At 31.0% G+C, this 15,943-nt stretch overlaps 2 protein-coding genes across 2 annotated transcripts in view; one reads left to right on the top strand and one right to left on the bottom strand.

Moving 5' to 3' along the window:
• Positions 1-9,556, top strand: part of LOC105626954 (laccase-4) — a 60,367-nt gene extending 50,811 nt beyond the window's left edge. Inside the window, exons 3-11 of the mRNA XM_012208244.1 lie at positions 2,074-2,437; positions 2,896-3,180; positions 4,113-4,386; positions 4,672-4,876; positions 5,488-5,672; positions 6,688-6,883; positions 7,468-7,680; positions 8,147-8,377; positions 9,378-9,556. Coding sequence (XP_012063634.1) covers positions 2,074-2,437; positions 2,896-3,180; positions 4,113-4,386; positions 4,672-4,876; positions 5,488-5,672; positions 6,688-6,883; positions 7,468-7,680; positions 8,147-8,377; positions 9,378-9,556 — 2,132 coding nt within the window. The remainder of the gene's footprint in view (positions 1-2,073; positions 2,438-2,895; positions 3,181-4,112; positions 4,387-4,671; positions 4,877-5,487; positions 5,673-6,687; positions 6,884-7,467; positions 7,681-8,146; positions 8,378-9,377) is intronic.
• A 5,827-nt stretch (positions 9,557-15,383) lies between these two features.
• LOC105626953 overlaps positions 15,384-15,943 on the bottom strand; it is a 36,757-nt gene continuing 36,197 nt past the window's right edge. The window contains exon 9 of the mRNA XM_012208243.1: positions 15,384-15,582. Within this exon, the coding sequence (XP_012063633.1) occupies positions 15,384-15,582 (199 nt within the window). The remainder of the gene's footprint in view (positions 15,583-15,943) is intronic.

The following is a 15,943-nucleotide window of genomic DNA, read 5'->3' as shown; positions in this document are numbered from 1 at the left end:
GTACTACGTACGTACTAACTACGTACTACTACGTACTACTACTATACTATACTACTACTATACTACTACTACTACTACTACTACTACTACTACTACTACTCTACTACTACTACTCTCTCTCTCTCTCTCTCTCTCTCTCTCTCTCTCTCTCTCTCTCTCTCTCTCTCTCTCTCTCTCTCTCTCTCTGCCGATGATAATATTCTAATTTTCTAAGCTGCAACCGCAAATGCATGAAATCATATAAGTATAAATAAAAGATTTAAAAGGTTTTGTGTTAGATCTGTATTATTCTGATAATACGATATCCGAATGTCTCGATTCCAACGTATGTATAGCTTTTCATGAATTACTGAAAATTGAAACTCTATCATGAGATACGTAACGAGTTGAAATTGGTGCAGTCAAACTTTTCCTATTTCTTCTGCATTATATATGCTTACACGACTGATCGATGCCGGAATAGAAGCAGAAAGACAGCTCTTAATGATAGAGTTACGACATCGTTCGTAGCTTACGACAAAATAATGATATATCACACGACACATACCGGTTGTACAAAATTCAAGTAACAAGGAACTTAGAGAAAAGTCACCGATACTGACATACTACTTTGTCTTTTTTAGACAATATTTCTTAAATAAAAGATAAAAATAAAACATTAAAAACATAAGTACAAACTAAAAAGTGTCGTCCATCAGATAGTATAAGCAGTTTTATACTGTTTGCAATTTAGAATAATTAATTTTTTCATATGGTAAGCAAAAATGAGCATCTGATAAAATGGGCTTCAAAATTGACACAGTAGACAGTAATATTATGTATTCTTATTCTTTTCCTTTTACAGGAATTATCTGTATAAAGTACCTACAAGTAAATATATATAAAATATTCCAGAATCTCTTTTCACTTTGTTATAAAATATTTTTATTGAATCATATGCATATTTATTTTATGGTATTTTGCAAGATGCAAATATGTAACGCGATTGTCAAGACACTTTTTTCACTTATGCACGATTGTCTTCAGCTCCAATAGAGTTATTTGACACTATAAAGTATAAAGCAACATTATAAAAATTAAGTTAGTTCATGATCTGTTTTAGGTATGGTGGTTTATACTGCACCCCAATTTTAAATTTAAAATCGTATTATGAAAAAACTAAGAGAAAAAAATAATATAACTGATTTAGGAAATTAAAGTATTTAAAATGATGTAATATTATCAATAATATAGTCACTGTAATAATTATTTAAACTACACAATTTGCAAAAGAAAATCATAAAAATTTTATTTTCGTATTCGTAGAATTCGTTTTTAGCTAATTTGGTATAGAAACAAACTACAAATGAATTTGTACTTCTTTAATTAGCTAAACAAATGATGATTTTTATTAGTATTAATAAAATGCAATAGTTAGTTTCTAAGAAATAAGGAGGTGTTACTTTAAGAGATCTATGATAATATCGGCGACTTTCTTCTATTATTTCACAAGTTGGAAATCCAGTATATTACAAATAAATGCTCAGATACGAGTTCTGTTTTATGTCTTTTTCATTGCTTCTCATTTAAGGTTTTTTCCTTGGAAAGACTTTTTCCATTGTAATTAAATTAATTAATTTCTGGTTAACAAAACTTTAACGTCTTGTAAATTGTTGTTATTAAATTGAGAAAAAACAAAATTGTGCAAAAAATCTCTTACAATCGTAAATAACTCTAAGGGATAACATTTAAAAATATTAGAAAGATATTAATCGTTATTTCTTTCTAGAGTTTGATAAAACACCTGCGTTGTTTTCAATCTTATTATACACACAATAATTAAAGATTGAATAATCTAATGAGTTTGAATAATTATCTTATAAGAACGACGTAAGCTTGCATACACATAACTCTTATTGCATAAGATACATATTTATAGTATCTAAAATGTATCTTATTTAGATTGACCTGCTTTTTGCATTGATTAGATTTACAGATTTTAATCTATTTCCATGATTGCTTTTTCTTTAATTGAACACTAATCAACTTCTAATGAGCTTTCGTATTTATTCGAATATCATATATTTGTTCAAGTACCAGATCAAGTAGCAGCAGCTCAGTCATCATCGGCCACCTTTTGGAATCCCTCTACCAGTATCTTCTCTCAGGACGATAGCGCAACTTTCTTCCCTACGGCCCATGGTCTGGTGCAGACTCACCCAAGCAGTAGTGTATTCCGAAGTGGTTTTGGTGGAATTGACAATCTCGGTAGTCGAGGAGTGACGATGAGGCCGCCGAGAACACGGCCTCTTGATTATACTGAACGTGCTACCGCCGAATTGCGGCGAAATCCGTCGCTCTCATCGCCCGAGGAGTGTGCTCGCGCCTGTCGTGAGGGAGAACCTCCTAGAATATGTTATTATCACTTTACACTTGAACATTATACCGTACTTGGCGCGTAAGTACATCTCGAAGAATCTCAAAACGATTAGCTTCTAACTTTAGCTACAATCCGAAGTAACGTGAATATTCCTTTCCTATAAAGTTTTATATTTATGAATTTATAAATATAAATGTAAAATAATTTAATAAATTTTGATTACTTTTATTATTTTTATATTATTATTACTATTTTTATTCTTTTTACATTTATGATATTATTTTATTTAATAATATTAATATTATTTTTTGAATGTGATTTACAAAATGGCAAAATAATTCTTATAAAAATATTTTTTTTAATCGAGAAAACTAGATGTATTTTAAAAAAATCAGTTAATTCTTATTACTAGAAAATATAGTTGAAATTGAACTGCTCTATACGTTTATATTATATATTGATTTGCAATAATTTAGGTTGTATGAATTGCATGACTTTGTTAATTAATATTGTGTAAAATTGCCATAAATTTTCAGAGCATGTCAAGTATGCACACCGAATGCTACCAACTCTATATGGAGCGAGTGTCAATGTGTTCTGGCGGACGGAGTGGAACGAGGTATCCTGACCGCTAACAGAATGATCCCCGGCCCGAGTATTCAAGTTTGTCAGGGCGATAAAGTTGTGGTTGACGTAGAAAATAATATTCAAGGATCGGAGGTCACGATTCACTGGCACGGCGTGTGGCAGAGAGGAAGTCAGTATTACGATGGTGTACCTTATGTAACGCAGTGTCCCATTCAACAGGGTAATACATTCAGGTACGCGATCTTATTTTTAATATAATTAATAAATTTATATATTTTTCATAAAACAAAATTTTTGGATATAATTTTTAATTATTTACATGTTGATGTAAATAAAATTTTTTATTTTTACAGATTGCTTACGTTTAATGAAATGTAAGCAATCAAGGAAAGAAAATATGTTTTATTAAATTTTTCATAATTCATAAAACTAAGAACTGTTTCTAATATCTTAAAATAAATATTTATACTGTTTTGGAATGATATGATAATTTATTAAGAGTGTTTAGTTTTGAGGGTTTTCAAGAGATGACATTAATGTCAATGTTGACATGATTCAGTTATTATTTCTTAATGCTTAGTATTACTCCATGATATTTAGCCGTTTATTTATTAATAATAGACGCAGTAATATCGTATTTATACATTTAAAAATGGAGCTTCCTAAACAGTATTTTTGATATTTTTGATTTTGCGTTGCTTTTTTAATCAGAAAAAAAACGGCGGCTGAAGGTCATAGAAGATGATAAAAATTTATATTAATGTTACTCCATCAATATAATATTAAGACATGTAAATATTGATTTTTGATTCAAAATGGTGATTTTAATGTTAACAAAAACTGGAAAACACAGATTTGCAAACATTATTGAACAAAAATCCAGCACAATCCAAAACTTGCGAGAGAATATGTTGATCATACAACAGTTATTAAACATTTACATGATATATTGTTTAAATAAATCAGTTTTTAAGAAAAAACCCTCAAAACTAAATCATACTCCTAATATTATTGAAAAAACGTACCGTAAATGTTTTCTTAAAATTTAAACATTACATATATGCAACATAAATATAAATTAATATATGTATGTATGTACACATGTATTATAAAATTTATATAACAGGTTTATATATAATATAAAACAATTACATGACATATATAGGTACCAATGGGTAGCCGGAAATGAGGGTACACATTTCTGGCATGCTCACACTGGCATGCAAAAGATAGATGGTCTCTACGGAAGCATAGTAATTCGACAGCCACCGAGTAAGGATCCCAATAGCAATTTGTACGATTATGACTTAACCACGCACGTGGTGCTCATCAGTGACTGGTTCCATGAGTTCGCTGAAGAACGTTTCCCCGGCCGTCTTGCAGTCAATACCGGTCAAGCACCAGAAAGCGTGCTGATCAACGGGAAAGGTCAATTCAGAGTACGTCTCACTTATTGTTAGAATATTAATATATTATATCGAACAGAGAATAATATTAGCTGACATTATTAACAAGCATATTTTGATTTATAATAGAAATGTTTTTATAATAAATATACATTCTTTCATATAAATAAAATTGCAAATGAAATTTAACATTTTCAAGATATTTTAGTATTTATTAATTGTTATATTATTATAGAAATGGATTATAATTTATTTTTGAACAGATATTTTTTATTTCTAATACTTTGTTGTATCAATAGTTTGTATTTCTTGTTGTAGGATCCTAATACTGGTTTCATGACAAATACACCTCTCGAAGTGTTCACGATAACTCCAGGCCGTCGTTATCGATTCCGATTGATTAATTCTTATGGATCTGTATGCCCCTCCCAAATTACGGTCGAGGGTCATACTCTTACTCTTATCGCCACAGATGGTGTAGCAGTACAGCCAGTACAAGTCAACACTATAATTTCATTCTCAGGTAAAGCAATTAATCTAAATGCATTACAAGGTTTTAAACAATTATTCATGAAATGGATGAATAAATAACAATAATAAATTATTCATAAAATAAGGCAAAAGATATTTGAGAATATGAATTTTTTGATAAAACAGTTAAAAATCATGAAAAATGAAACATTTTATAAATGTTATTTTAAACATGTTATAAATCAGACCTATTCAATTTGAATTTCAGAGCCAAAATGTGTAATCATTGACGCAAAAAAAATTCAATGTAGGTAAGATTTCGGGAATTGTAAAGTATTAATACGTATCTGAGTGACGCTTATCAACATTTTACAATCCCTGAAATCTTACAATGAATTTTTTTGTGTCAATGGCTTTGCATTTTAACTTCGGAGCTCAAATTAGACAGGTCTGTTATAAATGCATATAATAAATAATAAATTAAAATAATTTTTAATAAATAATTAATTCAGTCAAATATTTTATTTTAAAAAATTTATCGGTAAAAATTATTTATATGACAGATTAGACTCAACTCCTTAAGTGAGTTCTTAGACTGATTACAAGTTGATTCTATTGTCATCCCGCGTCAAATGTTATATATAATTTTACATTCTCTCTTAGGTGAACGTTACGATTTCGTTATAAATGCCGATCAATCTATCGGCGCTTATTGGATTCAGCTTCGTTCTCTTGGAGAATGCGGAATTCCGCGAGCGCAGCAACTGGCTATTCTACGATATGCTCGAGGTCCTTATCAACCATCTACTGCACCGCCTACATATGACTTTGGTCTTCCTCAAGGCGTTGTAAGTATATATTTATTTTTAACATTAAAAACGATGCATACAGTTCTTTGCTTGGCGATTAGAGACAATTAGAGACAAGAAAAATTTAATTTAAATTTTTCTCATAAATTTCCAATTTCTATGGTCTTACGAAATCTTATTTCAACATGCACTGCCATCTGTGCGAATGAGACTAATAGAAGAGATTCGTACGTAACTCTTACAAAAATAGAAATTATAGTTCTTTATTTAAATATTATTTATATATTATCGAATATATAGATAGTATTTAAGATATTGATTTCAATATGATTCATATAAACAAAATGTAACAATCAGAAAGAAATCTGAAAATTATCTTCAAATGATACAATAGAAAACTTTCCAATCTATACTAGTTATGAAAGAAATGATGTTAAACACTTAAAAACACAGAATAGAAGAATCTGATATATTAAAATGAAACTCCTTCAAATTCGAAATATTTGTATTTAAAAGAAAGAAATGTATTGAATGTTTATAAATTGTAATTCAAAATATATTTTGAAAAGAATTAACGCAAACTATCTCATAAATGAAAAAGTAACATAGAATTGCATAGAATTTGCTCTGTGTTTTTAAATATTAAATGTGAAAAAATTAGTTGCATATAATGTAAAATTACATATAAAAATTTTTTCAGTTATTAAATTCAGTTATTAAATTAAAAAATTCCTCTTAATAAATTAATATACGTTCCGCGCAAACCTTTCTATTTAATATTTTGGCTCTAAAGAGAAATGCAATTATTAAAAAATAATTTCTGCAGATATATACGGATGTATATTAATTATGACATATGATGATACTGGTACATTAGGCTTTTTTCTTTAATAATTAAAAAAATTTTTATAACCATTATAAAATACATAGAAATATAAAAAAAAATACCATGATCCAGTGTGATGGTCATTTAAAATTGATACTGTCTGAAACAAGTTAATAAATTAGTTGAAGATACAAGGAGAGCGAACTTTCAAGCATCTTTTCTTTTCAGGTTCTAAATCCTCTGGATGCCATTTGCAACCGACAACGCGACGATGCAATTTGCGTGAGCCAACTAAAGAATGCTGCTCACATCGATAAGGGTCTTCTACAGCAACGCCCTGACGTGAAGATCTTCCTACCTTTCCGCTTCCTGTTCTACAGACCAGAAGAGGTTTTCCAACCACAGACCTACAATCGCTTCCTCGGTAAGAAAGCGCTAATAGCTGCCATAATTCGCAAAAAGGAAACAAACGCATCACGTGATGATTGCATTTCATTTTTGCTTCGCATAGACACGGCACTTCTCAGGCTTCCTTAGAATAATGTGCCCCTTTGAAAAGGGATACAATCTACTTACCTCTTGGATCCAAGCACGCGTTGCATGCAACATCTTCGACGATTCCTGAAGCTACAAGAATTATTTAAAATACTCCGCGAAATATATTCACTATAAATTTTTTTACATACAATTAAATTTGAATATACATATAGTATATTATTCTATATTATATTATTACTAGTAAATTCGATAAAGCGCAAATTGCTTTTTGTTTATATGTAATATTAAAAGTGTATATAAAGTGTATATAAAGTGTTACGGAATTACGCTTTTCTGTTTTTCTTTATTAGTTAAAAGTTTATTAATTAAAAGTTTTTAAATTTCTTAACAAAAATATGCAATTTTTAGGAAAACTTTGCAATTTTCAAGCTTTGTTGCTCCAAATTTTATTCACTTAACTCTTTTAATAAGAAATATGCAACTTACTGTATAATTCTGATGTGTCCGCAGTTGCGCCGACCGGCGATCACGTGATTTCTCTCGTGGACGAGATCTCGTTCACATTCCCGCCGGCGCCTCCGCTCTCACAGATCAATGACATCCCACCTGAACAATTCTGTAATGGTGATAATAGGCCAGCTGATTGCGGCGCCAACTGTATGTGTACGCATATGGTCGACATTCCATATAACGCGGTAGTTGAAGTGGTTCTCGTAGATGAAGGTGTGGACACAGCATTTGCTATGATTATTATATTGACTGTCTTCAAGCAGGCTATTCCGGCATTGAATAAGATATTCTTCAAAGAAATTTTATTTAAAAAACAATATTTTCATATTTTATATTTTTTATCTTATAATTTCTTTCTCTTACAATACATTTTTTTGTAAAGTAAAGCAGATTTCTTTTAATCACATTTAACTTATGAAACTATTTACAAAGAACAATTTTATTAAAATATCTAAAAACTTAGATCTGAAAATAATTTTGTTTTTGTGGACTAAACAACTGCCTAGGAAATTTAAACATAATGCTGTAAAAATTTTTAATATTTTAGCAACTAGCTCCTATATAATTATTTTTACAATTTAACAAAATTATTTTCAAACCTATCTATTAAATATTTCAGCAAAATGTTCTTCTCGTATATAAATACCTTTTTTAATTCTTCGTATGCGATCGATTACAGTACAACAGCCCAACTTATCGCATCCCTTCCACTTGCACGGATATGCGTTCAATGTGGTCGGTATTGGCCGTTCTCCCGATAGAAATGTGAAGAAAATTAATTTGAAGCATGCCCTCGATCTCGATAAGAGAGGTCTCTTACACAGAGAATTCAACCTGCCTCCTGGTAAGGACACCATCGCAGTTCCCAACAACGGTTACGTCATCTTCCGCTTCCGCGCGGACAATCCGGGTAAGTTAACAAGGACAATTGAAAACTTTTCGCGCGATAGTCCGATGAGATGCAAACCGTTTCCGTTCGCAGTTGCCGCACAATTACGAAAGTTTGCACGGCACATTTATATGCACTGACCTATCTCTATTGTATGTTTTGTTTGTCCAACTGTATTAGTAAAATAGTTAGACAAAAGTTTCTAGTTTCTAATTTTGTAATGACTTGGTTGCGATAATTTTTCACAAATAAATATTGGAAAATAAAAGCTATTATATATAATAAAATTAAAATATTAATTAATAAAATATTAATTATAAATTAAAATAAAAATATTAATTAATAAAAATTAAAATATTAATTGCATGTCGATAAAATAATTAATTTATAACGTTTTAAATAGAATACAAATTACAAAATATAATATCACAAAACATAATATGGAGGTAATAAAATATTGTAACTGATATCAAATGAAATTGTTGCTGCTGATGAAATTATAATACTAAATTAATATTATTAAAATAAAACTAATATTTTTAATTATTAATCCATAATTCTGCAATTAAATTTATAACGGTGAAATTAATAACCATTGTTTTTGTTAAATTATAGGAATTTATAGAAAGCCGTTATCACTTTGATTATAAATTTTATCATCGTCGATTATTGCAGTGTAAAATAATCATCGTGACTAACCCTAGTTATTTTAACTCTGATTATACACTGGGATCTCAGAAACCTCAGTGCAACTTGCTAAATCGAAATCTTTTCTAAACTTTTTTCTTTCTTTGAATCTATATATATCTCGAAGTTCCATAATTTTATCGACTTTTACACATTATGGACTTGTTTCTTAATTAATTCTCCATCGATCGAAAAAAAATTGAAGTATGTCCATTTTTTTGGAAGTTACGGTAACAAATATGAATGGGGTCCTAGGGACTCGAGTATGTATATCAAGGATAGAAAAAAAGAATGTGTACAGCTAAGGTCAATATTATATTGATTTTTTTTGTAGGATACTGGCTGTTCCATTGTCACTTCTTGTTCCACATATTGATCGGCATGAATCTGGTTCTACACGTGGGGACGCAAGGGGATCTGCCGGCGATACCACCGAATTTCCCGACTTGCGGTGACCATTTGCCACCCATTACGCCACCATTATCGCTGAATGTGTTGGACGCGTTCCATTGATACGTGCACGATGAGCTCAGAAACTGAGAGATGGAGAGACGCTCCAAAGTCCATACGATGCTTGTAGCATATTCCTGTAAAGTAGCGAGCCTATAATATCGATTTTTTTTTTTCAAATATGCAACCTCGTCGGCCGTTCTCGAGAATGTGCTCTTGGCTCGAGAACAGCGATCGATCGAGTGAGGAATCCGACGGATGTCGACCCGCTGCCTCGCGAGAATGGCTAAGAGCAAAAAAGACGGAAAATCAGATGTTGAGGAGATTCGCGAAGCAACGGGTTAACAAAGGCGATCGACGCTCTACTGGGCGTCGCGAAAAACGACGAACGTTCTCAGAAGTTACGATGACTTTAAAGTTGAGAGATTATGTGTTGACGGCAGTTGATAATTTATTGTGTTCCAGATGCTTCACCCATCACTATTATTTATGCTAACCTGCATGTTATCCTTGTTACCTTTGCTTGCTACGAAACTTATTTCTATTTCCATTCATATTTCGCGATCATAAAATTTGATTTAAGTAACCATCTCTTACGTTAAAACATATTTATTTGAATATAAAAAGATTGGATATGTAAACTGTATCCATAATAACTATAATCCGCAAATGTGGCGAGTGAAGCATCTCAGCAGGAACCTTACGAACGTTACTGGCTAACGTTTGTAACGCTCTGTATATAATGTAGAAATAGTCACTATACTTAACGAGATATTAATGTGGGAGTAATGGGGTACGTAGAATAGGAGGGGCATCGCCGAGAAGCCGTGATGACGGTTCGGGTGGAGAATTATCATTAGGATAAATGCCCTTCCAACAGGCTGGATCTGTACGATCACGGAATCCGCGACTATCAAAATTATTTAAGGATCCTTACATATTAACTTTGAAAGTTTAAAGATAAAAATTATATTTTATACATATAGAACATAATATTTATTTAAACTTAATAGTGACTAACTTTATATTAACTGTAAATCATTCAACTTTATTTTCATTGATCAGTCATTTTAATCATCTTTGCGACTACATCATCTTAAGGTGCTTCTACATAATTCGCAAATCGCAAAACATAATTCGCAAACACAGATTTGCGTTTGTTTTTTCATTGCATGCAGTTGGTTTTCGTCTGTGTGTGTTTGTGTGCGGTGATTGTCATGCGTTTGCGAACTACATTTTGCGATTTGCGGATTATGTAGAGCACCTTTATACGTATTCTTACTCTCTAAATTGTTTGAAGTGGAATCTCAAAGAGTGAAAATTGAATCAGTTGAAAAAAAGTAACTCACTTTTCAATCTTTAAAAGTAACATTTCACTTGTCAGAGTGTTTCACTCTAAAAGTTTAGAGAGTATCTTTTTATTTATTTGTTCATTATTTAAAAAACCAGAGAAAAAATATAATAACAAGATAAACAATTTTGTAAAAGTGTAACATAATTGATTGCAAATGACGAATTTCCCTCGACAGATCCAGGCTCTTAAAACAGTTTTTTAGTTAGGAAGTGAATTCGCGCATGTGCCGCGAACAGCCCGAAATTGCTCGTTTCATTATTGTTTTGTCAGCCTAAAATTAAAATTGATGAAAGTATCGGAGTAATATTCATTCGGCGCGTTTATTCATATTTAACATAAAAAACGTAACAATGTCGAAAGTGCAACAGAATCGTTTACCTTTAGAGAACTGAGATTTATTTTTAAATTAAAATCTTAGCTCTTCCTCGACCATTTGTTATAATTTATTATTTCTTGTTTCACAATGTAACACTTTTTCAGCGTCACTATAATGGCTTCTCCGTCCTGTAAAGGTTAATGATTGTCATTCTTCTTTCAGCTGCATCCAGCGTACATAAATATATTTATTTTTTCACTTTCCGTTTGCGTTATCTTTCGAAATTCAGCGACATCCTAAATTGATCTGTCTCGAAGGCACAGACATAGGCTGACATTTTATCATTAATATATGCGCAATGCATACGGCGCAACAATAGCTGTACATTTATTCATGGTGCCTCAATTTTCTATAGATATGTTTACATGCAACTTACAATTAACGCTTAAATCATTCGGTTATACAAAATAAACAGATGCAGAAACATTAGAGTAGGTCCACAACCTTGCTTTAAGAGGACTTAAGTCTAAAGAGATTAAGTGACAATAATTTCTGCCTTTAAACTATTTTTGCGCAGATTTAGGCGTTAACCGTTAGATTTAAGCGAATTGAACAAAACCCAATTCTTACGGTCTAAAAGCATAAGTTCTATGGCCGATATATCGTCATTTACAAGCTTACGGCCTTTTAAAGCAAGATTGTGGCCTTAAGCCTTACTTAGATATGCGAAATCGCAAACGCGCGTGCATCGTGCCTTATACCTATAGATAAAATTTTCCTAATACATTTCGCTAAATACACTCGTTAGGATCACTGAGACACGAAATACTCAATAGCGTAATCGTGAAATGCACTTAATTCGCCGACTTAATGCAAAAGAGATGTAGCGTGAATTAACGAATTTTTCAGTTGGTATTGCCAAGAGAAAGGAAATCCATTTTTCTATTATCATAAAAAAAAAGATTAAAAAAATAAAAAAAACGATTAAAATCATTTAACCTAGAGATATTTTTTCATAAATCACTAATAACTAGAATATACAAAAGTACATAATTTTATACAACATACTCACAAAGTTTTCCTTTCGTTAAAATAAAAAAAAGTACCACCTGAAAAATCATCCTTTTTTTTTTTAAATTGTAATCCTTTTGCATTGAACTATCGAGTTGTTGTTGCTTTCTCGAGTCGGCCGTTCGCTTTCTCGCCTTGACAAAGGAGAACGTTCCTGGGATTAACAAGAACGATTTAAAGAACCGTGCAAAAGCCGACGCGATGTGAGAGCGAGAGGATGTATCTACGATACTACCAATCGAGGCGGTCGGCTTCGGAGACTGTGACAGTACGTCAATCTATTTGAATAGACGCGGTTTTGTGGGATAGCAAATATACGCTGTGTTTTTAAACTAATCGTTTTATTCTTAATAAGAAATAGTTTAAAAGAGATATCAAGGAGATAACGTACCTGCCGTTTAATTAACTGTATTACGAGCACATTGATTCTGCGTTTTCTCGTGAAGAAATCTTCTAAAAATTCATTGATTCACTCATGGCGTAACGATGAACAAATTGATTTCATCGTCGATGTTTAATCATGATTTATTATTCGCAGGCAATAAGGAATACGGGATACTTAAATCTAATTAATTTTCTGTGTGAAGATAATCTGTGTGCAGATGATATTGTATCGTATTATTAAGGCTAATCAGATTAATCGCAACATCGATACATGGCACTTTTAATAATGAATCTGGTTATGGAATTATTATAATTAATTATTAGGTATAAGATAAAGGCAATAGCCAGTTATTACGTATTATTTGAAAACGTCATGTCACTCCGACATTATACATTCAGAAAGTCATAAAATTCTAATCAAACTTTTAAGAGTAGTTAAATAATTATATATGCGATAAAATACTATTGTTTTACAAATTACATGTCCAATTTTTAAAGCACTCCTTGCAGGCTGTGCATTATATATATTATTATTATAAAGAATTTCACTAAAGTTTTCTATACATTCGGAATAATTTCTAATTGATTTCGCCACAAATTTTTTATCGACAATAGTTTTTAAAGATGAAAATCTGAAATAGACATATTTTGATTTAAATATTTACGCATGTTATCGAATTAATTGTCTAATTTAAAAATTTCTAATTTTGCTAAAAAAGTAAATTTTGCTAAAAAAAGAAAATAAAAAGATCGCTCATATAGTAATTTTGATTAACAGTTATTTGATGAACTCTTCGAGCAGGTACATCGATCATTGTAAATATTGTAATACTGAAAATTTTCCAGTATTCATGTAGCTAGTAATATCAGTTTTCTCCCCGTGTAATTATTCATGTAACTAAATACCGTATAAATACTGTCAGTTACCATTCGTAAATATATGAGTTTTCGTGTTTTATATGGAGTATTTAAGCGAGAGTTATATTTGTGTATGCGTAGGGACACATGCAAAACTGCTGCAGACACTCATTCGTATTTTATTCTAAAAATGTATTTTTAATAATAAATCGTTTGTAAAAATAGCATTTAATAATTTTAATATTATACTTCCAATGTAATTATACTACCATTGCGTTTCTTTAGAAGAAACTTTACTAACCTATTTCTCAATTTTCGCATAAAGACTTCGAGCTGTTCTTAGATGTCCAACTTTAACTACCGTAATTTACTGACTGGATGTGCTAAGAATACTTATTTTGCAAAAAAAAACGTGATGACTCTTACAAAGTCCGCTCACTTAAAATAAGAAGGTAAGATAGAAGATCATAATAGGATAGTTGGATATGAAAGTTGAAAAAGATGTTTCTGGCAGAATAAGAACGTAAAAATGAAATGCGATTCGTAATCGGAATTATCGTTATTAACTCTAATAACACAAGTTACAATGCTCTCATTCGGCGCATATTATTGAAGCAACATTTATTATTGTCACATTACCGCAGAATTCGTATAATTTTTATGCAAAGATCATGAACTATGATCGTCGACTACATGGAAAAAAATACATAAACTCAAACGTGACTAGCCAGTACATCGTGGATAGTAATAAAAAAAATTGTTCTGAATATTTCTTAAACATTAAATGAACATAACATTATGCATATAAATGAAAGTTACAGAAAATTCGTAATTACTATCGCAAATTATCTACCAAGCAGAACAACATGTTACGATAACGTCAAAATGACATTAAAATGAGTCGGAAATAATTGAAAAATAACTTTTAATCATTTCGAAATCATTTCGAACATTATTTTGATATCATAATGACTTGTTGTTCTGTTTGAATATAATAAGTAGAAGAAACAACGATACTCTATTTTAAAAAATTATAATTTATAAACGTTTCGCATAATTCAAATTACTGCAGATATTTGCCAATAGAAATAAAAGACACATATGTTTTTCAGATTAATAAATTTATGTACAAAAAGCATTTATCTAATATATCTTATTTAAGATCAATACGCAGTTTTATAAATTCTAGTGTCTATGCTTATGACTATTATATTATGATACATACGCAGTCTAAAGCACGAGAATCATTCCACGAATGATAAAGCTAAATATAAAAATACCAATGTGAATACGTATCGTTTTACGTCGTGCTTATCCGCAAATAATTTTATTTCATCAATACTTAATCCGCGTTTCTGGTATCTAAGGTGTTCATTGTCGTTGATATTAACAAGTGCAAAAGTATAAAAAAGATCTATGTGAGAAAAACGGTGAAAAACGTGTAATACTTGGCATTAATACAAATTTCATTGCTGAAAAATTTTCAAATTGTCAAAAAAGATAAATTAAAAATCATTATGTAATATTAAACTTGGCCTATTAACATTTCTATTATTATTAATTCATATTTTAATGTTAAAGCAACAGTTTTTTATTTCATGTACATTACGACAAATGTAGTAAGTTGACTTTCAGTCATAAAGCGACAAAATAATTTTTTGTAATAAAAAAAAATGTTAACGCATTGTTCAATATTTTGTTCTGTACTTTAATTTTATATTTCTTACATAATATTTTTAATTCTTTTAAAGTTGCATCGGTTGCAGTTTTACGTTGAACCGAATGCCTTATTCGTGCGGTTGGAATAATGCCATAGCGACGCATATACATAAAATTTGCGTTAATTAGAGTAACGTTAATGAAGACAATGGAGTTCTAGTTTTTGATAAATGAAACTAACGGGAATATCACTTCCCGGAGTAGTGTGAACCGATGTTGGATGGCGGTCCTCTGTGATGATGATGATGCTTCTGTCCAGGACCGGAATATCTACTTCCTGGTCGAGAATGCACTATCGCATAATGATCGCTATTCGTCGATATCGACCTCGTGGAATTCATGGTGGATCCCCCGGAGGCGTACCCTTGCTTTCCGTTTAACGAGTACCTAAACACAAGAAGGATCGTTCAGGTACTCCATCGCATGCGTCGTGATGTATAACATGAGACATTAATTGCCGTGACTCTGCATACTTAAATGACTTTACTTATTGTCAGAAAGGTTATGATCAATTTCGCCAGAAAGACTTGAGATTCTTCGATCCTTAAATTAATTTTTATGATCAATTATAAAAGAGTAAAGTCATTTAAGTGGCTCAAATCAATTATTGAGAAGCTAATGAAATCACCGTTAGATTAAATCCGAATTGACACGCACATACTTACTATACACATACTTACTATATATATATATATATATATATATCTNAGTACTAGTACCGAACGGACACACGAAGGGTAGTAGGAGA

This window comes from Atta cephalotes (assembly GCF_000143395.1).
Source record: "Atta cephalotes unplaced genomic scaffold scaffold00007, whole genome shotgun sequence".
Lineage (NCBI taxonomy): Eukaryota > Metazoa > Arthropoda > Insecta > Hymenoptera > Formicidae > Atta > Atta cephalotes.
The sequence above is the reverse complement of the archived record's forward strand: the minus strand, read 5'-3'. Positions and strand labels throughout refer to the sequence as shown.